This window comes from Pteropus vampyrus, unplaced genomic scaffold (assembly GCF_000151845.1).
Source record: "Pteropus vampyrus isolate Shadow unplaced genomic scaffold, Pvam_2.0 Scaffold262, whole genome shotgun sequence".
Taxonomy (NCBI): domain Eukaryota; kingdom Metazoa; phylum Chordata; class Mammalia; order Chiroptera; family Pteropodidae; genus Pteropus; species Pteropus vampyrus.
Window position 1 is genome coordinate 2,132,378 of NW_011889043.1, and position 26,163 is coordinate 2,158,540.

Below are 26,163 nucleotides of genomic sequence, written 5' to 3' on the forward strand. Positions count from 1 at the left end.
AGAGAATGAAAACATTTACCCTTAATTCCAATGTAATTTTTAAAAATATATTGTGAAAGTAATTTTTATAAGAGGCCCTCAGGAGATGCTTCGACGTAACCATTTAATGCTACTCCCACTCTTTTCTCTGGTGAAAAGTAAGGAACTAACACAGTGAGATTTTAAAAAAGTGACATTTGGCTTTATGTGCCACTTACCCAAACAATAAAGTTAAACTAAGAAAAGAAAACCTTTTTTTGCTCCAAGCCCCTATTGTCCAGAAATTATGCTTGTTTATTGTTTAGTGTTTCTAATAAAGAGACCTACCCCATAAAACTGTAAAGAAGGTAATGAAGTTGTGATTTGATGGCTATATTTAAACTTGCTCCAAAGATCTGAGAGCCAAACAATGTGAGAGAACTTTATGCCACTGAGAATCCACCATTTTTGCTTCAGGGAAAGCTACAAACAGGTTTCCCCACTGCTGCCTGTGGCTTCTGAAGCAGTCAATGAGTTGTAAACATGAAATGTGGCTGTGGGTTGTGAGCAAACCCTCTGTTTCTATCTTTCCATCCAGATGAACTTTGCTAAGGGGTCCAGGACAGCTCAGACAATTGAAATAATCATACCTTTGACAGAGGGTTGTAAGCAGTATGCATAATATCTGCACGTTTCTTGGCATCATTTTGGATAGGTAATAAAGGGACCACCAGAAAAAACCCTTAAGGTCATGAAACTTCTATTTCATTGTATATAAAAGAATCAAAATGAGGTCCAAGGCAAAGAAAGGAGTTGAGGAGTCGTTAATTTGGGAAATGAAGGAAAAAACTCACCCAATATTTTGATATGTTTGAAGCAAATATTTTAAAAATCTATTTTCTATTAACAACTACAAGGCCACTTTAAACAGATTACATCCTCAGATTCAATGCATTCCAACCCTTTGTTAGTTAGATCTTAGGAAAAGAACTGCAGTGAAATCACTTTGTTCAGAGACTCTGCACGCACTTTTTCTTTTTATTATTGATCATTTATGTCTATTTATTTATGTATTTTCTGTACATTTATGCACATTATATGGTTATATAACATCTATGCTAAAATGTTTTTACATGTTTGTCATCTATAATTTAAAAAATAAAGTTAGATTTTCTCTGGATAAAAACATGTACATTTTAACTGTTCAGTAGAGCCTATATTACTATAATGTGTTTTATAAACTTTTCTGCACATTCTTAAAGTCCAGAGATTTAACAATCTCATTTGGTTTAAAAGTGATATTCAGAAAATACACTGGCATATTTTAAGTTTCTGATTTTTCATTTTTAATAATTTTTCATAATAAAAGTATAGCTAGTTCTAACATCTAAGTATGCTAGTAAGTTAACTAGGTTAATTCAAAGGGTTTTGTTTGTTTGTTTTTTAGTTTGATTGTTCTAATAAACTGCTTACCATTTTCTACAGACTCTTCTGTTTTGATGAAATACTTTCTTTTGTCCTCGGGCCAATTTTGTCTTTCCTGTAAGTGCTTTGTTATATTCAAGTAGGCTTCATCAAGACTCATGGCCATAAAATTAGGATCATAATCAGCAAGTATTTCCTTAACCTTCAAAAGGAACAAAATGTTTTAAATTTTGCTGCCATAGCCAACCCTATCACATACAGCTGATAAGAAACATTAATATTCTTACTCTGAAACTATAGTAATGATCCTGCAATCAATAGCTCGTGGATTTAGGGAATAAATAATTTACTGCCAGGGCAAATTTGTCCAAATTCTCTTTTGCATTATAATAGATCATGAAAGCAGAAGACCAAGAAATAGCTTTATTTGATACAACCTGTATTTAGCCACCTATATCCAGATATAGTAAGTTATTCAAATAAATCTTGGACAATATCATTCTGGCAGGCGCAGAAAAAAATAGCTGAGCAACATAATTTTAAGTAGTTGATCAAAAGTAGAAGTGAGAACTTCTACTTTTGCTTCAATTCAGACAGTAGTCTTTAACAAAATAGGATCCTATTTTTAAAAGGCATAATCTTACATAAAAGTACTATCTTGCTTTAGAAAGTTATTCTATTTCAATCAATTATAATATGCACATAAAACACTCAATACACACATTAATGCATGTATCCATTCAGAAAAACAAAGTTCAATTTTCAGGATTTATAATGGAAAAGATGACAAAATCTGTTGTGTCTGTGACTATATTAAATGATGGGGAATAGTCTGGAGTTGCATCTTGGGATAAAAGAAATACATAAAAAGACTGGAATTTCTGTATGATTCCAGGAATGCCTTTTATATAAGATAGTTGTATTACATGTAACTGAAAGTTTTTAATCACTGACGTATTAGCTGAAATTAGAGGAAATGGTTGCCAAAATAATATGTATATTAGAAAAATATACTTGCTAAATTATGTTATGGTTCCATCTAGTATTTAAAAGCTGTCTGCTGTATCATGAGAAAACCTTTTCTGATGATTTATAAAAAGAAAGCTTTTTAGCTTAATATAATTATGAACAGCTGAGTCAAAGGTAATTTTAGAAAATGGTGACATAAAACTTGGCCAAGCTTTGCTCAGAGAGTACCTTAATTAGCTTTGTTCTTGTAGAAGAAACCATTTTTATAATATCCTCAAATAGAATCTTTCTAGTGAAAATGAAACTCTGGAAAGTCTGTACTTGGCAGCCAACTGAGATTACTCTGAATGAGAAGTACTCACTAACTTTTTTAATATATAGCATACTGCTTTAAGAACAAGAATAGACCTGTTCCAGTAAAAATCAAGTACTTAGGCTTCAAGAAAAGGTAAAGCTATCCTATTCTTTTGGATAAGACAAAAATAGCTTTTCTTTACACTTTTAAACCAAGCCACCAATATTAATGTATTTATAGTCAGTGAATTTATGCTGTAGTTGACTTACACTTTAAAAATCCATTTTTATCTGTAAGTAAACTAGTCAGATCCTATTCAAATTTGAAGAAAAATTTCTCTAACTTAAGTAAATAACTAAAGATAATTAAAACAATTTAGTTCTCATTATCATACTGTCCAAAGTTTTACTCAAAGTAGGACTTAAAAAAATTCTTTCTTACGAAGTCTTTGAAGGATTTTTAAACACATTAAAAACCTATAATATTTAAGGTCAGCATTTCATCTCTTTTTAATTAAGAATATAGTAAAATGGATAAGCAGTAATCAAACGTGAATGGGCACAAAAGCACTTGCTTCCACAGACTTTTTGAAAAAAGTTCAAAAAAAATTTTTAACTTAAAACATTTTTATCATTTTAATTTGGGGAGGTTCATTTCTAGGGGAAATGAAGTAGAATACAAATAAGAAGAGTGAACCAGGCCATTTATCTATCTATCTATCCATCTATCTAAATTAGTCTCAAGTATACACTACATTGGTTAGACATCTATATAGTTCATAAAACAATCTCCCCAATTCTCTCTCCCTCCCATGGCCCTCCACCTAGCCATCATATTAATGCTAATTGCATTCCCTCTGCTATGCTCCCCATCTCTGTGACCAACTATCAACTACTAATTTATACTTCTTTAACCCTTCGCCCCATTCTCCCAGCCTGCCAACCCCGCCCTCATGTCCATCATCAAACTGTCCACTATATTTGTGAGTATTTTTGATTAGTAGGCCATAGTTTTTTAAGTGCTTCAATTCAGACAGTAGTCTTTAACAAAATGCATTTTACCACAGTAGTCTAAAAGTGTTTGATGTAGCATTCTTTTAAGTCCCACCGCTGGTATGATAGTTTACTTGTTATCAAAAACAGAGAAAATGGCAGTTTTTTATATATGACAGTAGGCAATTTTATTAAATAATCAAAACTTTATACTTCATAGGTCTTTTTCTAAGCAATAGATTGTTCTCTTTTTTCTTTGATTACCAGTCTCTTGGAAATTAAATACTTGTAAGCATCATTACTAGACTGTGGGCCAAGGAAAGCATCTACTCAAAATAAATGAATTTTGTTACTGTTTAAAAACATTCATAAAAAAAATGTTTCAGAGAGAGGTTGAAATTAATCACTTGAGTAGATTCTGTAAATTATAAATATCAGGTGATTTCAGAAAACATATATTGCACATTAAGAAAAAAATAGCTAAAGTTAATTTAGGTTATAATTAAAGTAATGCAACATTTTCTAGGGAAACAGAGTTTTCTAAGCAGATGAAAAAACATGTGGAAAAGTAGAGAACTGGGAAATAGAAGAGTGTATTCTGGATACCATCTACAACTCAGTATTCAATTTATAAACTGCAGAAGTGGTAGGAGGTGAGAGTAAAGGAATAAGCTAAGGCCAAATTCTGATGTGGCATTTGGACTTAACTTTGTAGGTGACAGGAGGTCAGTGAAAGACTCAAAGTAGGGGTGAGACAGCAGACTTACCTCTCTACTCACAGCTCGATATTTATCAAAGTTTGGGGGTATTATAATAAGTTGTGGGCAGAGTCTTTTAGCAATAAATCCTGGCATGGCTGCACGAACTCCAAACCTCCTTGCATGGTAATTTGAAGTACTCTGAAAGAAAATGGACCACATAGGAAAAAATATAGAAACCTAAATGAACATATTGATCGATGCATTCACAAGAAACACATTACTGGTGTGCATTTTCAACTCAAGGACATTTCTTTTATAGGTCACTGTCTCGAATCAAGCTTTGATTTTATCCTGCCATGGTAGGATAAAGAAATGTCCTCTCTCACTGCTGTCCTCATATTTATAATGTGACACCAGGGAATAAGCAAGACTGTGCTAATAAAAAGTTCTCTTAACATTTCCAGTCACTAAACTTCACTGGTTTTAAAGCATACCCATAATATAGTACTACATACATATCAAAGTTTGGATGATAGTGGGTGATATTACTTAAAAGTAAGAGTTTAGTAATAGTATAGAAAGTGGTATTATGGTATAATAGTATAGATTTGGAATTTGCTATATTTGGGATTTTAGAAATTTTTCATCTAGAATAAAAATCAAAGGTCTCATATACGGTCAGCCAAATCAAGTCTCCAAAATGAAGTGATAAAAGATTAAAAGAACTTTAAAAAATAAAGTTTTCTTCTTAAGGCTTGAATATCTTTTTTAGTGAAAACATTTTAACTAGGACATGGAACTAAAAACCTGAGAGTAAAAAGGAGACCATTACTTATTAAATCCTGTTGATACCTGACAAGTCTATGTCAATGTGGCAGACCCCAGTACCGCATAAAAATTTTTATCACAAATGAAATCTTTGTTTGAAATCTCAAGTAAAAAGTCAAAAAAATGCAAAACAGAATCTATCAAATGGAATAATTATTTCAAGATAATAATACCAATTTGCTATTAATGGTTTTTGAATGGCATTTAAAAAATCTGATAGTACTCTAAACCATGCCTATCCTTGGTCAGTAATCTAGAAAAGGAAATGCAGACAGCACTAGAAAGATAAACGAATGCTTTAAATATAAGTAAGTAATGAAATTGATATGAGCTAGATCTATAATAGTGTAGAAACAAAATTTTAGATGTGACTTCCTTTAACTTTTAGTTTTGTGGTAGATTGTGAATCATAGCTATAATATTTTACAGTTCCTCCTATCAAAAGATGGGTTCTAGTTCCCCAGGCCAAGTGACTTGCTTTGTGACATGCTTTGACCAAAAGAATATGAGGGAGTGACATTACGTGAGTTATGAAGCCTAGGCATCACAAAGTCTGCAGCCTCTGCCTTTGCATTTTTGGGATGCAGCAACCATGTAAAGATCTTGGGTTAGATTACTAAGTAATAATGTACCATGAGGAGAAGGGAAACCTGGCTTCTAGCCATCTCGGTCAGGCAAAGTGCCAGGCATGATAGTGAAGCCATTTTGGATCCTCCAGCTCCAGCTAAACAGCCGTAGCCGACCCCAGGTAGAGATTTGCCATCCCCATTATATACTCTACTCAAATTACAGAATCATGAGAAAAGGAATATTGAAAGGATTTAGTTATTGAACACATAAAACAACCAGAAAAATTCTCCATAAACTGGTTGATTTCAATAAAGTCTTCCCCCTTTATAAATCAGTAAAGCTTACTTGAATATGTTATGAAATTTCCTTTTTGTCTTTAATCTTTACCTACTTACCAACATACTTGATGATCCTACAGCAATGGGCTTATCCTTTAGTTCTGGATTGTCCCTCATTTCTACAGCTGCATAGAAAGCATCCATGTCAACATGTACTATGGTATTGTTCAGATCCCGGTTCTGTTCTAGTTCCATTGCAAATCTGTCAGCCTTAAATTTTAAAAAAGTGAACTTACTTTCGACAATATAATATTGCAACACTACTAATCATAATATTAATCTTGGTTTTAGTAGGTATCTCTGTCTCTGTCTGTCCATCTATACATGCAGCATCCGTCTATCTGCCCACCCACCTATCTATGTATATTTGCTTGCTATTTATTTAGGCTGGGAATTGCTTTTACTTTCAGAAACATAGACAGTCTGTTCCCTACCAATTCTTAGATTTCTCAATACCCACAAGCACATAACAAGTACTTAATAAATATTGAATGAACAAGCTATTCCAACTGCTTATATCGAATGATCCTACTGCTTTATAAATTGGGAGAACAACTTAACTGTAACTAAAAGCTGCAGTTTAGGTAAAATAAACTATCAGACCCATAATATTGTCTTAAAATAGCAACAAAGGAAATTAACGACAAAAGATTATATCTCTTCGGTATATGATATTTATGCTAAATAGTACTATATAACTGAACATACCAAAGTATGTGTAAACATTCCCTCTGTATAACTGCTTTTATAAGGCTAAAATTTGATAACTGTTAGTCTATACAAATCAATATTGAAAACTTAAGTTGCAATTTATTCTTTCATGAAATTTCAATAAATGTCAATACGTATGTTAAATATAACAGTAAAGAATTTTAATTTTTTAAAAAATTTTTATGTCTTTAGAAAGATTTGGAGTGATAAGAAAGATAAATGAAAAGGCATACAAATAAGCAAAGTAGGGCAACAACAAAAGGGTTTATGTAGCAGACATACCCATTCCCAAGGTTCCTTTTTAGTGGCCTCTACTATAGAGGCTGAAAAAGCTAAATACGCACTTTCTCAATTTCCCTCCTGCTCGGGGTGGCAGTGTGACCTTTTGGATCTACGTAACACATGGAGAAGTCAGTAAGACCAGTAAAATCATGAGAAGAGGGGAAAGCTACTGAGTGAGACAGAATATATAAAGAATACATGGAAGAGTGATCTGCACATAGTACAAGTTCAATAAATGAAATCTATTACTAAAAGGATCAGTAGATAGCTGCAGAGCAAAGCAGTCAAAAATTGAGGGGAAAACAGCCAGAAATAGGTAAGCAATTTCCTTCATGTGGAGATCCCCATAGCAGGTCTCCTCAAAGGTGGAGAGTTCAGGGGTATAATGTAGCATTTCCCCCTCACTGGACTTCAACTTTCCTTCTATTCTGCAGAACTTTTTTTCCTGGCATTCTTTCTCAGCATTATATTGATACTGGCTGCCCACTAGCTGAAGGTAAGATTGCAATTTCTCCCTTAGAAGCAGTCGCATTCATATTTGTTTCCAGCAGCCATAGTTAAGACTCTCAAGAGGGTCTGCTCCTATTTAGGCTGCAACTCACTGAATGACATGGGGTGCTCTGTGCCTTCTTCAGTCTGTTCTTCTGCCTTGTTTCCCTGTTCTTAACTAGGCACTTATTGTATTAGATACTAAATCGTAAGTTTAGTACCTAAGAAGAAACTTTATCTTAGATAAGGAGGGAAAAGAACTTATCTGCCTTTAGTCTTTCCTCATAAGAGAGAAAGGGAGGAGAGAAAAGGAATTATATATATAAAATCATATACATATATGTGTGTATGTGTATGTATGTATACGTGTGTGTGTATATATATGTATAACTATATATATATATATGGTTAAAAAAAGAGAAAGTAGTATTTGTAGAAATATGTGTGTGTGTGTATATATGTATAACTATATATATGTATATATATATATATATACATATATATATATATATATATATAGTTATACATATATATATAGTAACATTTTCTTGTGTAGTTACATATATATATATATATATAGATATATATATATATATATATATATATATATATATATATATATAGTTATACATATATATATATATGGTTAAAAAAAGAGAAAGTAGTATTTGTAGAAAAATTTTGAGGAGGCTGATCTTAGGCAGTGAGACACCACACTTAATAAGTGGAACTTTTCAACATTACTCCAATTTATCATCCAGATATAAAACAACAATTTCTTCCAGTTCAATTTTAAACTAGAGAATAGCATTCTGACATAAAAAAGATATAAGCAAATCATGGAAACTAATAAAAACAGAGGTTTAAAAGCTACTCTATATTAATCCAGAAAATATGTCTAAGATATGAGTCAACTGAGAATAAGAGAGCAGCATCTGAAATATCTTAAGCTAGAATCAATGGAAAGAAAAAAGATAATACATAGAAAGCAAACCAAATGGGAAAAATTCTCCTTAGACTCATAGATTAAAGCTATGGCAGTTTCTTCAGCAATCTATTGACTTTTCTGTGCTTAAAGCAAGTGTACAGTTGCCAAAAGGAAATGTCCCCGTTAAATGACTCATACATTCCATTTTCCTTTACTATCTTTCATTAGAACCCCATCTACCAAATGCCCACTGCTTTTTTCAAGTTTCCTCTACTGAAATTCTCGTTCATGTTTTTCTTTCTTCCATTTTTCCTTCCAAATGTCTTTCAAGTTCTGATCTGAGTCTCTAACACGTATGTTACTACAGTTCAGAACCAGTATGTCACAGTGGTTAAGAATAATGGCTTTGTTTTGGTCTCAGCTCTGCCACTAATAATTACATGATAGTGTAACTATCCTCCCACTCTCACTTTCCTTCTTTGTAAAGTGAGACCAAACCAACCTCAAAAGGTTGAAAGAATTAAGAGAGATATCCATGTAGTGCACTTATCTAGGGATGTGGTAAGGTCTTAATGATATTACCTATAATTTTAAAACTAGAAGTGACATATTCTGAGTGTCATATACATGACACACATATAAGTGCTTTTTATGTTAACTCATTTAATGGTCAAAATAATTCTGAGATAATGATTATTATTCCCATTTTATAGATGAGGAAACTAAAGCTCAATAAGATTAAGTAATTTGCCCTAAGTCATACAGCTGATAAATGTTAAAACTAGACCTGGGAACCAGGTTACTCCAAAGTCTGTGCTCTTTCCATTATTTTATGATGCTTCCCTAAAATAGATTTGAAAAAGTCTTTATCATTGAAATTAGCTCAAACCAAACTCTAATGGTATATTTTATATCCATATTATGTCTTATTTACCTTTTAAAAAGCCTCTTTTTCAATTAATCTAGGAGACTATTTCAGAATTATTGTTTTTCATTTTAATTAGTATTACCCTAAAAATTGTTGAATAAATCTGCATTCATAAAATCAATTGTTAAAATGGTCAAAATGCACTGCTTTGCTGTGTAGTTGCCATTTAATATAACATAAATGTTTGTCTATTCAATTTACGAACCCATGTTATAATATGTTTTGGCAGCTACAAAAATGTGCCTTTAAGAAGTCTAATGAGAATGGGATAGGGTGGGGAATATTTAGGGAGGTTCTGGATAAATATCACGGAGTCCATGCCCACAGAGATTACATTACCTCAGCTTGACTGGAAATAGTTCACACTGTCTTATCACACACAATAAAATCTGCTATGTGGAAATTTTATGACTCTAAAGAAACACATTTCTCATAAAAACCTCTCTGTTCTTGCAGAACTTCTAAACTCCTTGGGACTTCCTCAATCCCCTCCCATTCATACAACTTCTTTTAAAGGAAGCTCAACAAACAAAACAATTTAAGAATCAACATAAAACATATTTCCTGCCATTCCCCTTGCAAAATATGCCAGAGAACCTCCCATGAAACAGTCACTAGAACTGTAACAAAATCTGAAGTTCTATCACATAATATAGGGTATTTTCTATTTCTCTAGATTATTAGCATATTTAAGAATATGAGCTTTAAAAATAGCTTGAATAGCAAAAAGTCATATTGTCATATTGTACAACTCACAAGTATTATATCTCTAAAACTTAAAGATACTTGTAGACTATAGATCAATAAAACTTACCAAAAAGCTGTCCAGAAAGTAAATTGCCTAAGGATTAGTATCAATTTAAAAACAATGTTATTGTGGACAGAAAGGAATTTTTTTACTTGATGAAACAAATGATGCTTAAATTTATTTGAAAAAATGCATAAGAAAAACAAAAAAATTTTTAAAAAGAGTAATGAAGGAGGATATTAAACTATATTATTATCATACAATAATTAAAACTACATGGTACTAATATAAGAAAAGATTCAATTGATTAGAGGAGAGAGTCCAGAAATGAATCCAAGTACAATGAGAGTTTAGTATATGAACGTGCCTCTTTAATTCAGTGGAGAAAGAATACTTGATTCAATAAATGGTGTTGGGACAAATGAATCATTATTTAGGAGAAATAACACCATTAAGGGAAAATATAATACCATTTAAGAAAAAAGTATTTCATATCTTATATCAAAACAAATTCCAAAGATTAGAGTATAACAAAATCTATAAACATACTAAAAAATATATGGATTTTGTGTGTGTGCGTGTATGAGGAATAACCTCTACCTCTGCACAATACCAAAGCCAAGAAAAAAAAATTTAAATACTGTTGGATTTGTCTACATAAACATTTAAAACTGTATAGGAAAAAAAAACTCCTGCAAAGTTAAAAGACAACATACTGGAAAAATATTTACAACAACTGGCAGAGGAAAAAATCCTTAATATATAAGATACGAACTTCTCTAGAAATGTGGTCAAAGGATTTTGCTTTGGACTGCTGGTTGAACCCCCAAATCCATTCTATCTTCCTTCCACAGCAATAGACTTTTAGCTGGGCACATGGCCACTCAGCTGGAGAATATATTTTACAGCTTCTCTTGCAGTTAGGTGTGACCAATGAAACTTAAATTCTTGCCAAAAGAATGTAAGCTGAAGCAATGTGTGCAACTTCTTTTTCACTTGTTTAATAGTAAATTACTTGCCTTTAATTTTTTCCCCTCATTCTTTCTTCCTTACTAAGGGCTTGAACATGGATTGGAGGTCATCCAGTTTTGTCATTCCCAGTAAGAATAACACCATGGAATTGTGGAACAACACAATATACAATCTAGATCTCTAAGTTACTGTGGTGATCAGAACAACCCAACCCAATGAGAAATAAATTAATATTTTATTTGAACCATTATATATCTGAGTCTCTTGTGCCAGCTACGTAGTCTATATCCTAACAACAGAATGAAAGAGGAAATCCCCACAAAAAGAAAATATCAATGGCTAACTAATGTGTGAAAAGACAATTTTTCTCTGTCATAATCAAGGGAGTGAAAATTAAAACAATCCTGAAATAATATTTTGGATACTGTATCAGCAGAAACTAAAAGACTGATAAAATTGATAAAATCTAGTTTTAAATATGTATGTGCGGAAACCAGCACACTTACGCTGAAAATGTAAAATGGTACTATTGTTGGTGAAAGTAACAGGACAAGAGTGCAAAGATATATAAATAAGAATGACTGTCACAATGTTGTGTATAAAACAAAAAACCAAGATGGGGTAAGGTAGATAAAATATGATGCCTCCATACAGTGGCATGCTATGAAGCATGAAAAACGATGATTTGACAGGCAAATCATCTTTTGTCATGAAGGGAGATCACTTAACAGAGAAGATAAAAATCAGCTTGTCCTCTGAGAAAGCATATATCAAAAAAAAATGACACATTATAATTTGGTAAAGATAACATAAAATTTATGATCTCAACTCTATCACATGAAGAATTTTGTAGCATATCGGATTAATATTATACTTTTATCATCATTTTGTAGCCTAAAGTGCTTTGTTAAATTGAATCAGATTTTGATAGACGGTAAAACTATCTTTAAAATTGAACTTTTGTTTTACTAGAATCTTGACTAATTTGAGTTCTCGATCTACCACATGGTCCCCTGCAGCTTGGTTCTTCTCAAACTTGTCTCCTGAAATAACCTTTAAAACCAGAGAAAATTCTAAGTATTTACTCCTCAAAGGTTCTGGAGAAACTAAAAGTCCCCCAATTTTTAGAAGTCTGTGTTTTATCTTAAAATTTCATGCATATTAGGCATTCTACCCTTTATGTGACTTTTTGTTTTACTATAACACAACTGTGGTCTAAATTCCTTTTTAATCTAATTAGTTAATATGTTCCTCTCTAAATCATTTTTGCTAAATCAGCATTACAGAAAACATGTCACTTTAATCATAGCTATGGGCTTTCTAGCTGCAAAGTATGTATATAATAATAATAATGTAAGCTTTGAGTTAAATCGTACTCTGCCAAGTACTTGTCATATGAAGATAGGCAAGTTACTTGTACCTAAGGCTCTATTGACTCTTCTGTATAATGAAGATGACAATGTCTAGGTGCATATTTGTTATGCATATATTTGTTAAATTTTTATGCTTTACAAGATAATGAACATTTACATTTTGCCTTGTTTTCAGTTATGACATTACCATGATGCATATTAACTATCAGCTTCCATTTTATTTAGCAATTGAATTAATACCTGTAATTGTGCTTTCCTTAGCTGCTGGCTGGTAATTTGAGCTTTTTGTTGCATCATATTTTCAATTCGTTGATTGACTTGCTTTTCTTTCTTGAGCTCATTTCCATAAAATTTGGACCCCTATGTAAGCAAATAAAACAAGCATAAGAAAAATGTCTGAAGGAAATTACTGTAGCATAATCTACTAGAATCAGTATGACTAAATTCAAAACAGTTCCACTTCTTCTAGCTGGGTGACCCTAAAATTAATCTTTCTATATCTTAGTCTCCTTATGGGTAAAATGCATTTATGGTTACCTAATTCACAGGATTGTTGTGAAGCAGTACTTAGCACTGCACAAACTCTTAGATGAATAGAGATCTGTACTCAGAAAATAACAATGTGTCCCAGGCAGGATCATCTGGGGTATATCCAAGGCCTTAGTCAGATGGGTCATCAGTCACCACCTTCACTTTTACTTTAAAAGTATTTTTTAAATTTAATGTTAGTCATTAAAGAAAATGTAGAAAATAACTTTTAGAAAATCACCTATCATCCCATAATCCATTCATCGGGTTGATGGACATTTGGATTCTTTTTACTTTTGGCTTTTATGAAAAATGCTACAACGAACATTTGTGTACACCAGCAATATGTGAGAGTTCCAATTTTCTACATCCTTGCCAAAATTTGTTATTGTCTGTCTTATTTATTATAGCCATTCTAGGCAATAAAAGTGTGAACGGGATTTCACTGTAGTTTTAATTTGCATTTCCCCAATGACTAATGATGTTAAACATCTTTTCATGTGCTTATGAGCCATCCTTTAGTGAAATGTCTACTTATATCTTTTGCCAATTTTTGAATTGGGCTGACTTCTTAATAATGAGTTGTAAGAATTCTTTGTATATTCTACATAGAAGTCCTTTAACGGATGTGTGTTTTGCAAACATTTTACCCTAGTATGTTGCTTATCTTTTTGTTGTTGTTGCTTATCTTTTTAGGTGCAAATATTTTGGTATTTGATGAGATCCAATTTGTCAACTTTTTCCTTTATTGACTATGATTTTGGTATTGTATCTAAGAAATGTTTGCATAACCAAAGGTCTCAAAGATTTTCTCCTATTTTCTAAATGGTTTATTCCTTTAGTTCTTACATTTAAGTCTATTTTGAGTTAATTTTTTGTGTATGGGATGAGGTAAGGGTCTAAGTTCATCTTTTTTTGCATGTGGATAATCCAGTTGTTCCAGTATCATTTGCTGAACAGACTACCCTTTTGCCTTAGTACTTCTGTCAAATATCAGTAAATGATGAAATTTATTTCTAGACTCTTAATTCTGCTCAATTGTTCGATATGTCTAGCCTTATGGCAGTACCACACTGTCTTAATACTGTAGCTTTATAGTAAATTTTGAAATAAGAAATTCAAACAGCTCCATGTTTGCTCCTTTTCAAAACTGTTTTGGCTATTGTAGGTGTTTTACATTTCCATATAAATTTCAGGATTTGCTTGTTAATTTCTGCAGGGAAAAAAAAGCCTGTGGAACTTTGATTATGTTGAATCTATAGATCAATTTGGGGAGATTTGCCTTCTTAAAAATATTGAGTCATCTCATCCTTGAACACAGAATACCTCTCCATTTTTTAGATGTTTAATTTCTCATAGCAATTTTTTGTAATTTTCAGGGTACAAATGCTACACTCTTTTTAAAATTCCTTAGAATTTTCTATGCATAAGATCATGTAGTCTGTAAAGAGATACCTTTAGTTTTCCTTTCCAATCTAGATGACTTTGTTTCTTTTAATTGCCTGACTGCTTTGGCTAGAACTTTCAGGACTATGTTGAATAGAAGAGATAAAGGTAAGACTGAATATCTTTGCCTTATTCCTGATTTTAGGGGGAAAGTGTTTAGTCTTCTACCACAAAGTATGATGATTAATATAGGTTTTTATAGATCCCTTTATTATATTGTAAATGTTCCCTTCTATTTCAAGTTTTTTATAGCTTGAATAGGTGTAGGATTTTGTCAAATGTGCCTCTTCTGTATCTATTGAGATGATCATGTGTTTTTTGTTCTTTATTCTATTAATATGGTATTATTACATTAATTGATTTTTGGATACTAAACCAACCTTTCATTCCTAGACTAAGTCCTACTCGGTCATGGCATATAATCTTTTTTATATACTGAATACAGTTTGCTAATATTTTCTTGAGGATTTTTACATTTATAATGACTTATAATCTTCTGTTTGTCTGGCTTTGGTATCTAAGGGATACTGGCCTCATAGACTGAGTTGGGAAGTGTTCCATCCTTCCTTCTTTTCTAGAAGAGCTTATGGAGTATTAGTATTTTTCTAGAAGAGCTTATGGAGTATTAGTATTTTTCTTTTCTTGTTATAGGTCTATTTAGATATTCTAAATCTTCTTGAGTCAGTTTTGGAAAATTGTAAATTACTAGAAATTTGTCTAATTTATTGGGATTCATTTTAAATACTCTATTCTCCACCTCCAAAATTCAGTAGGGGAGAGGTGAACGGGATAGATGAAACAACATTTGTAAAAATGTTGGTAACTGTTGATACTGGGTGGTAATCACCTGGGGATTCACTTTACTACTCTAATTTAGTGCATGTTTAAAAATTTCTAATAAAAGTTTATAAAAGGTAAATTACATTGCTATGGAGCAGCAACAATTAGAAAATTTAATTTAGAAACGATATTTATGATAAACTCTTCCAATACACACACGAGGAATATATATTACATAAAATATATAAATATTTTAATATATAAGGTATATATTTTATATGATTGTTATACATATCAATCACATGTATATCAATCATATGACATATGTATATATTTCTATGTTGATATATATATATCACATAAAATTTATGTGTGGAAGAGCAAAGATTCAAGAATATCCATGATACTCCTGAAACAGAACAAAAAGCAAAAAAAGTTTTACTTTTAAAATTATATCTACATAGTATATACTTTAAAAATTCTTTTTCACTCAATTTTTTATTTTGAAAATTTTGAATCTTCAAAAGTTGAAAGAATAGTACAATAAACACCTATATGTCCTCATCTATATACAGCAATCATTAATATCTTATATTTGGTTTCTTCCCCAGGTCTTATGTGCACACAGATGCACACACACACGCACACAACTTTCCTTCCTATTTTTTACTAAACCATTTCAAAGTAAGTTGCTGTGAATAAATGCATGCATTTGCTAAGAATGAGGATATTCTCTTAAATTTTACTCCTTTCTACATGTTTCATTATACATGAATGAAACCCAAAAAAGTGACCTTGAAGAAAGCCATATGTAATTGACTAATTCAATTACACAAAAGAAGCAAACGAAAAATTTCTGTACAGGAGAAACTACCATAAGCAAATTGAAAAGATAAACAGTAATTTACTGGAAAATTGTGCAAAGGGTAAGAAGAGATAATAAAAAATGAAATACATATAAAAAGATGACAGTCTTACTCTTCATAAGAGAAATACAAATTAATGCTACATACAAATTAATGATATACTACATTACTTTAGATTGACAAATTCAAAAGTTTAGTAACACACTGTGTGGGCACAGTTGCCACATGGTAATACATACTCTCATATACTGACAGTGTATATGTAAATTAATACAACCACAATGGAGGGCAACTGGTCAAGTCATTAAACTGCACATGCATATATCTGTTTGTGCTAGCTGCATTTGGTGGGACAGTTCCACTTCTGGGAATCTCTCCTATAGTTATACTTGCACATACATAAATTTATGAAGTACAAGGTTATTTACTGTAGTATTGTTTGTAAAAACAAAAGACTAGAAATGACGTATATCCATCAATAAAGATTGTGACTGGCTTAATACATTATATCCAAACATATAGCATAAAAAAAAAATGAAGATCTTTAATTACTTATCCAGAAAGATCTCCAAGTTACAGTAATTGAAACAAAAATAAAAAAACACAACTATAATATTCTCCTAAAAAAGAGTTAAAAAAGAGTTAAAAAATACATGTATATCATTTTGCTTTTACATGCATATATTTTACATGTGGAATAGAAAACTGGAGGGCACGAGCAACAGAATAGAAAGATTATTCCATACCCATTTGTAGCTTAACAATATTATATATCAACATGTTAAGAATTATAATAAAAATGATGTTTAAAACTTACCAATTTTCAGTTAAACAGAAAATTAAAGTCATTAAAGATATTGCAAGAAACAAGAAACATACCTTTGTGGCTTCCATTATAATTTTGTTTATTTTCTCTTTATCTAATCCTTCCATCCCAGCTTTATTATCATTAAGTCCCATCCTAAGCAGAAGATCATCTTTGTAATTGTCATTCTTCTCCTTTGTGCTATCCATGGTGTAGAATTAACATTAAAATGGATTTTTTAAATTACCTGAAAAAGCATACAAAATAAAAACTGCTGTTCAAAGTGTTCATGGAGGGATGGAAAGGTGGACACTTAAAAGTTAAAATGATATAGAAATCAGCAAAACAAACAAAAATGATGATTAAGAATTTTTAGCTATTACAAAATTATTATTCAGGTTTTAAAATTACTATCCCAACATTATTGTACTCTTGAAGGGAAAAAAAGAATGAACATTTCCTCAAAGCTCTGTGCCAGCCACTATGCTTGGTGCTTTACACTTAAACCTCACACAGCAGTAATGGAAGGTAAATATTAAAGAGAAAAGAAACCTGAGTCTTGAACATGTCTACTGACACAAATTTGCTAATGAATGTTGAATCCCAGGCCTGAGTCCAAAGTTCATGTTTTTCTCATATTAATAAACTATATAGGAAATAAATACAAAACAACACATCCTCTACAAAACATGTTAAGCCCAATAGTATTTATTACCTACTATATGTGGAGCTCCATTTTTAAGGCAGTGAAAAAATACAGAAAAAGTATTAACCTATTCACTTTCAGGAAATTATTACATTTTACAATGTTATGTCACTTCTAACATTAAGAAAAATCCCTTCAAATAATCTTTGATATCTTTATATAGTTCTTTATAATTTATCTTCACATATATTAGCTTTTAAAAATATTTGTAATAACTATGTAAAGTAGATATGGTTATTCTCATGTTAGGGAGAAAAAAATGGGAATTGCAGGAAGGTTAAATGAATTGCCCATTATAAGTCTGCAAATAAGCGAAAGAACTAAGATTTGAATCCAAGTCTTCTTACAACACATATAATGGCAGCTACCATGGCATCACAGCTGCTTCCAATTTGGGATTCACTAATGCTATAAATAAATTGCCAAGTGAACAGCTGCCATGAATCTACAACGAATTATGATAGTGATTTCTTATTTGCATGATTTAGACCTCATTTACTTGAGGACTTTTTTTTTTATTATTTTCTTGTTAACGTCCTCACCATACATAGTTACAATTTTTTTTTTCTTGTAGGAACTTTTAAGATCGACTCTCTTGGCAACTTTCAAATATACAATATAGTATTATTAACTATAGTCACCATGCTGTACATTACATCTCTGCAACTAAATTTATTTTATAACTGGAAGTTTGTACCTTTTGACCATCTTCACTCATTGTGCGCCTCACTCCCCTGCAACCACCCGTCTGCTTTCTGTATCCATGAATTCAGTACTTTTTTTTATAGTTTCATGTATTTTAATAGCAAACTTACAGGAATAGCACTGAAGACAGACAACATTAAAAGCATGTACTTACATGTAGGACAACTCGGTTAGAAAAGTATAGTGAATGGATGGAATCTGCTGTGTGATAAAAATGCTATCAACATTTAGTTGTCATCAATAAAAAATTTACTTATTTAAAAAAAATCCAAATGCTGGCATTGTGCAGGATAATTTAACAGATTTATAATTGTTATAAAGTTGAACTACTGAAACTTGTTCACTGAAACATTGTGACTTGCATTAATGCCTTATGTCCCCACATTTATAGTAAAAACACAAACAAATAAAAATGGAAAAACTGCCAAGACCTGATTTCTGTCCCCTATTTTTCCATTTGCAGTCATATACTTAGATACCTTTTGACTCCATGAGAAAAAAAAAAATCTAATATTTAGAACTACCAATAACAGAATGAAGAGAAAAAATTTTTTAAAGAAAGAACTGTTTCCCATTATAGTGGATTCTTAAGCACATTCTCCCATCTATGCAGCATGCTAACTAGATGTCTTTGCGCATAATTGTTACACGTTTGGCATGGATAGCACACAGGCTGGTGTCTTCAAAAACACCAATGAGATAGGCTACACTCTGGAAATGCAAATCAGTTTTGAAGTCGTGAGCAATTTCTCGCACCAGATGCTGGAAAGTAAGTTTGCGAATAAGAAGTTAACGTCTGATAACATCTAATTGCATGGAGCGCTATCATGAGGCCTGTTAACCATAAGGTTTCCTCACCCCTCCAGTAGAGGGCACCCTATCGTGAGTGGATTTTGCAGTCAGTTGTTTCTCTGATGCTTTACTACCTGTCATTTTGCAGGCAGTCGGCTTTCTAGGAGCCATAGTAGAGACTTCCTTACTCTCCACCCTTCTTCTCCTTCAGCTGGAGCTTGGCGAAGCTGGAGGCTGTGCTAGCCTTACAGGGCTGGGTCAGCAAAGGCTGCAAACACAATTTTAGTTTGTTTGTTTGTTTGTTTGTTTGTTTGTTTTTTAAGATTCTACATATAAGTGAGGTCATTTAGTGTTTGTCTTTCTTTCACTTATTTCACTTAGCATAATGCCCTCAAGAGGACCTTTACTTAACGCTGCTTCCCTTTTTGGCACTAGCAAAAAATGAAAAAAATTACGAAAGGGTATTTGAATACTGCGATTATTAATGATAGTTCCTTTAGAAAAAATAGTGTATATCACAGTAGTTCCCAAAGTTTGCACAGTAGATCCAGCAGGAGAGATTCTAAAACTCTTGATGCCCAGGTTTCATCTCATACCAAAAAAATCAGGTCTGGGAGTAGGAGCCAAATATCGATATTCCAAAGAGATGCCAAGGTCATTCCAACGTACCCCAAAGTATAGGAACCAATGGTGATGATGTTTTTCCGTGCCCAAAGGAATGTAGGTTGGTTTTCTGTTTTTATCATTTGAATTTTTGCTCTTTATCACATTTAGCTTAATACCCAATATTTTGCCTTATGCTTTAGTAATCCAATTACTTGTCATGTTTTAGTAAAAATGGTGAATGTAATTCATTCATAATTTCCTGAAACTAAAATTACTAAACAGTGAAGAGGCTTCCTACATTTAAGCTGCCTTGTCCTTCAAATCAGGTGTCCCTAACCCCTGTTAGGAAACAGGCCACATAAGAAGTGAGCAGTAGGTCAGCAAAGAAGCTTCATCTGTATTTGCAGATGCTCCCCAGAGCTAGCATCACCACCTCAGCTCCACCTCAGATCATCAGGCATTAGATTTTCATATGAGCACTGGTCCCTGGTATCAAAAATGTTGGGGACCACTGCTTTAAATGATGAAATATATGAAAGGAAAAGAAACATTTAATGCTTACTATTTCACATATGGTAAAATATTTAGGCCAAAAACTCTGAGAAGAACTGGTTTCAGTCCTTAATTGGGCCAGAAGTATTGGGCTGTCAGCAATACTGGTGCCAGGCACAGTTGTGATAGTTAGTTTTCAGCTACCATCTTGCTTTGTTGATGCCAAATTACCAGGCAACGTACATCTAGTTTCATGGACATAGATTTACTATCATCTACAGGCTAAGACTTCCAAATTTACAACTCCAGTCCAAACGCCTATCTGACATCTCAAATTTAACATGTCCAAAACTGATTTTCTCATATGCCTCCATCCCCCAAACCAGTTCCACTTGCAGCCTTTCTTATCTCAGTTACAGGCAACTCTAATCCCTTCCAGTTGTTTGAGCAAATAACCTTGTAGCCTTTCTTGACTCTGCTCTTTCTCATACACCCCACACACAAACTGTCAGAAAATCTCGTGGGCTCTGCTTTCAAAATGCACCCTGATTTTAACTACTTCTCACTATTTTCACTCTAGTCTGAACCACCATTACCATTTCTTGCTTGGATTATTGCAACAGCCTCTTAAATAGACTCTCGCTTCTGTACTTGTCCACCTTGTCAATCATCAACGCAGGAGCCCAACTCATTCTTTTAAATCACAGGTTAGGTCCTGTCACTCCTCTGCTAAAAAGTGTACAATGGCAAACCAGATCACTCCAGAAAAAACCCTAACTCCTTAAAAAATATGGATCCTAGTTACTTGTTACCTGTCTACCCGTATACCTGTCTAATATTCTCCCCTTTGTTCACTGCTCTCCAGCCACATTGGTCTCCTTTGCTGTTCCTCAAATCTGCTAGGCATACTCTAACCTTGAGGCCTTTTGCACTGGTGGTTTCTCTTGGAGAGTTCTTCGGCCAGATATCCTTTTGACTAATCTTCAAGTTTTTGCTTAAATGTTACGTTCTCAGTGAGGGCCTACCCTGACCTCCCTATCTAAAATAGCAGCCTGATTACCCCCTCCTATCCGCTTTGCCCAATGTCCCATTTGTTTTTCGTAGCCCTTGTCATTTCCTAACATAATACATAAGTTTACTTACTTATTATGTCTACTGTCTGTTCCCCTATGAAAATGTAAGCCCCATGAAGGCAGGGAACTTTGTTTTTCTTCACTAATGTATCACAAATGCCGCAAATAGTGGTTGGCACAGAGTAGGTGCTCAAGAAATATTTGTTGAATGACTACACTCAGATTATATCATTTGCTCATTCTTTTATTCACATAGCAAGGTCACATAATCACAATAAAAGATTGAAAGAAAAACTGCTTTTCTGAAGTTAATAATTTTAAAATATTTGTAGTTTTTCCTTATTTCAACATTAAATATGTCAGGATAAGTATATGAGCTGAACAACCTCCAATCTTATAAACCTTATTTTCTAAGTTGTTTAATGGTTAAATTGGTTTAGTAAAGCTTTTGGGACATGTATTAGAATATAATAATATTTTGAATTTACATAATAGAATGTCCACTAGGCTCCATTAATATTCAAAATATTCAAAGGATTCTAGCTTATAATTATTTTTTGGGAAATTAAGTTGCTTTGTTAAATTTAATTTCTTTGATTAAATACTTTACAATTACATCTAAATCTAAGAAAAATGATTGGAGAAAGGTAATAAATAACATACTAAGTTTTAGTATACTTAGATCTCTATGAGATCCTTTTGGTACTATCATTTATGTCACTGTGGTAAGCCTGCTTTTGTTTTTATTGCTCAGTATTTGTTATTTTCAAATTTCTAAAATTTCTCGTTAGTCCTGGTTATTTCTGTTTTTCCCATTAGTTCTTACTGAGTTTCTTTATCTAGAAATCCATAAATTGAAAAGGGGAGTTCCTAGCAGAGATGATCAGATCATATCATCACAATGTATGATGATTTTCCATATTTTTCTGGGAGATGAGATTTAGCATTACAAATGGCTTCAAGAGGGCAGTATACAATGTCAGTGCCTAGATGGCGTCTGGTATACGATAAACTCTCAATCAATAGTTGTTGTTGTTGTTGTTGTTGTTGTTGTTGTTGTTGCTGTTGTTGTCATCATTGTTAGAGTTAAGCCAAATTTCCAGAGCTGTGAAAATCACTAGTCTTATTTTTTTTCTCTGTCTTTAAGATAGAGATACTATATAAAGGAACAGAGTACACTGTAAGCATCCTTGAGAAAAAGCCAAAGTTCACAGATCGTATAGATTCATTTTGTTTTCCTTCTAAAGAAGTATTTGTCTGGTAATTACTATGCATTATCACATATAAAATCCCAAAGTCTATGAATGGATATAACTGTGACTCTTTATAAACAAAAGTTTTTCAAAAAAGAAAATGGTAAAACATTTTTATGGCTTGCTATTACAGAAGTCTGTTTTACTTCAACTCAGAAGCACGAATAGTAATGTACAACTCAAAGGAAAGCGCTCTGGGTCCTCGTGGTATAGCATATTGGTTTAAATTTGAAAATATTCAAATTTTTCCCAGTCTGATTCTACCACTTAAATTCTTCCCAGTCTGATTCAGGTTACCACTTAAAATTATAAGGCAAACCTCTGTTTTTGGTGGTAGTAAGGAAGGAAAATTAGAATTTTTCAGAAGGAATTCTAAGGAAGAAATTTTTGTGTGGTATGGTTCCTCCTACCTATAAAAAGCACACAAAACTATGTATACAATATCACAAGCACAGAGCATATTGACCAAAGTTACCTGGAATTAATCTACCAAAAAAAATGCAAAATATACTAAGGGTAAGAAGAGAAAGAGGAGGGAGAGGAGGAAGAGGAGAAAGAGGGAAAAACTAAACTATATGGAAGTTCCTAGGTAGAGCATGCTTCTTCCTATTCCTAATACACTGTAAATAAACAAACCCAGTAATCCCCCAGAAAACCTGCATATATCTTAAGAACAAATATTATTTTTAAACTCTGCAAATATTCAAATATTTAATGTTTGAGCAGGTTAAGCACCCAGCACAAAACTTAGGCTGTGATTAAATGTTTATTTTACTATCTAAATTTAAATAAAATAAATTAAGAATATTACCCTAATTTTAAAGTAGTAATTTTGGATTAATGTCTGATTTAAAAATTTCCTTTTTTATTTTCATTTATTGTAAAAATATTCTTTAAGTTTTCAGGAAAGTAATAAATCACAATTCTAAGATTTTAAGATTATTTTTCATGTTCCTCTCCAATTACTTTATACACACATACATAAACACATACACTCAAACCATATACCCATAATTCTTGTACGATGAGAAAAAAAGCACAGAGGTAACTGTACTTTTAGCTTGGGTTTTCAATATCTTTGCAAAATAGGCATATAAAAATTTCAAAATTATTTCAGAGTAGATTATTTGAAAGAGTTTTAAATTTGTATGTATCACTGAGAGAAATAACTAAAATAATGTAACCCCCACAGATCCTAAACTAAGGAAATCTATGCTAAAAGAAAACTCAAGTTTTCACCAGGAACATAAGGTCTATTCTTTGAGAACCATGCACATATTCTTTTCAATTGCCTTTTTCCTTCCTGAGTTTTCCATTAATTTAACTTATTCCAGTGAAGAAGAATGGGATGGTGGCAGTCAAAAAACCTACACTCATAGAATAAACTGAAACTATCTGCTTCTTTAGTACAAAATGAAAAAACATCCTAATACAAAACACATTAACTAAAGTGTCAATTCAAATGTAAATTCCTCAAAGCTCATTTTATAAGTTCCTATTTTGATAGTGAGTTGAATATTTAGTAAAAAGTCTGCCAGGTTCTTTAACAATGAAAACTTTGTTTATACTCAGAAATAAACACACTCAGGACTTTTGACAATTGTGAAAAACTAAATTTACATCTTACAGAAGTTGATTCTGGAAATGTTGATTTACTAACATGGAGGTAGGCTAAGAGGTTCTTTCTTCAGGTACTAGATCAAGTCAGCAAAAATATTTACATACATAGAAGTGAACAGACTAATTTTATTTCAGTTGAAGTATATACTAAAGTATACAAATCTTAAGGGATAGTTGAATACATATGTTCTTAGGAAAGGAGGAAAGGGTTCTCTTATAGTACCTTTTTTGGTACTGTAATAATATTTTAAGCTTTACAATCTCAAATGCTACCATTTTAATATAAAAATTATATAAGAAGCCAGGATAATAAGGTAGGGTTATACCACTACTAGGAAGTGGAGCTACTATTTATCACCATACTGTCATATTATTGGATAGAAAATATTTATTCAAGTCAGAAAGAGTTATACAAGATATTATTTTATTTTCCTACCTTGGAAAAATGATCCTTTCAATTGCCCCTCTGACAAACTACTCTAGTTTTTCTGAGTCCTAATCATGATATTACTTCTTGATTCACAGTTATTGATTTCTTAGGTTTCTTATAGCTCCAACAGGCTATAGTAGGAGTTTAAACCATTTTCACAACTTAATTCTTTTCAAATGAAACCTTAATTAAGACCTCAAACTTTTCCTTAAATCTCTGTAAATGCTGTGTAGCTCTCCTATAATTTCTTCACATATATTCTATCACTAATGTAAAAGAATAGGTAGCCTGCAGAAAAAGGGAAGTTAATAGTAACTTCCATATCTTTGATTCTCCTAATTCCTTAGACGGAGCTCTGTGAACACTGATATACAGTATATTGAAATTGTTACCAATTCCAAGACTGCACTAATAGTTTCCAGATGACAGTGTTTACTATAGATGAATTTTAAAAGATAGTTTCCATAAGAAGTCAAGTTCTGAAAAACATTACTGTTAAGTTTTTTTACTGATCTTATACGTGCCTGAAAACCAGAAACAAAAAATTAAACATCCAGAAAATAGTACTCCAAGATTTCTCAAGAGTGGGGAAAAACAGCAGCAAGAAGCTATGTTTTGGAGTGAGTAACTCAAAACAATTTAAAACACATATATCTTCCCCTTGTCTTAATAAAATTCCATAATAATCTGTCTTTTTAAAGATCATACTCTGTGAAAAAGGACTTTGGTTTTAAAACATTTACAATCCATTTATAAACTATCAATAATGTGTTATGAAAATATGTTTAAACAGATATGATATAGAAGAGCATCTGATAACAAACAACAGCATCTGGAATTTACATTAAACAGCAAAACTAATTATTCTCAATTGATGAGATGATCTTTCCTCTTCCCGGGGTTATACGCTATAATTGGGGGCAAGAAGGAATAATGATTTGTTTTTAGCGATATTTGTTCTGAAGCTTCAAATTAACATTAGAGGAAGGTTTGTGAAAGGTTTTGAAAAAAATATCTATTTTTCCCCTAAAGAGACTAAATATGCTAACTACTTATTTTAACCTACAAAAGACTTAATAAAGAGTTCAGTTTCAAGAGGCATTTTGATACAGTGCAAAGAGTACATGCTTTGAAATCAGTCCTGAATTTGAATTTAAACTCTGAAACTTACTAGCTGTGTCTTCTTAGGCAATTTATGTGATTTCAAGGTCTACAAATCTTGGTCTCCTGGTCTGTAACACTTTCCAGTGTAGTTGAGATTTAATGTTTGATCTGTTAGAACCTCTAGCACAGTAAATACACAGTAAGCAGGTGACAAATGCGGATTTTCTCCTCTCACTTTCATTCTTACTTATTTCTCTGACTAAGCCTACAGGCCTGGCTGCAAACACAAGCCATGTAATTGATTGAGAAATAATAGAAAAACAAGAAAAATCTTCGTTACTAAATAAATGACAAAGGGGAAAAATATCACCCACCCCCAACACACACACACACACACACACACACACACACACACAGCCACCTAACTTTAGGGAAGTCAGAAATCTGACT

General features: G+C 32.3%; 1 protein-coding gene across 4 annotated transcripts in view; it reads right to left on the reverse strand.

The window, feature by feature from the left end:
• POLK (DNA polymerase kappa) overlaps nt 1-26,163 on the reverse strand; it is a 63,504-nt gene that overhangs the window by 17,442 nt on the left and 19,899 nt on the right. Inside the window, exons 1-6 of one of the 4 annotated variants that reach the window (XM_023520413.1) lie at nt 19,270-19,404; nt 17,007-17,179; nt 12,748-12,867; nt 6,134-6,286; nt 4,407-4,538; nt 1,432-1,585 (exon numbers count right to left, since the gene is read on the reverse strand). In XM_023520413.1, the coding sequence (XP_023376181.1) occupies nt 1,432-1,585; nt 4,407-4,538; nt 6,134-6,286; nt 12,748-12,867; nt 17,007-17,141 (694 nt within the window). In that variant the 5' untranslated portion in view covers nt 17,142-17,179; nt 19,270-19,404. Of the gene's footprint in view, nt 1-1,431; nt 1,586-4,406; nt 4,539-6,133; nt 6,287-12,747; nt 12,868-17,006; nt 17,181-19,269; nt 19,405-26,163 lie in introns of those variants that run through there. The other 3 variants (XM_023520412.1, XM_011375136.2, XM_011375137.2) reach the window with 3 other exon arrangements.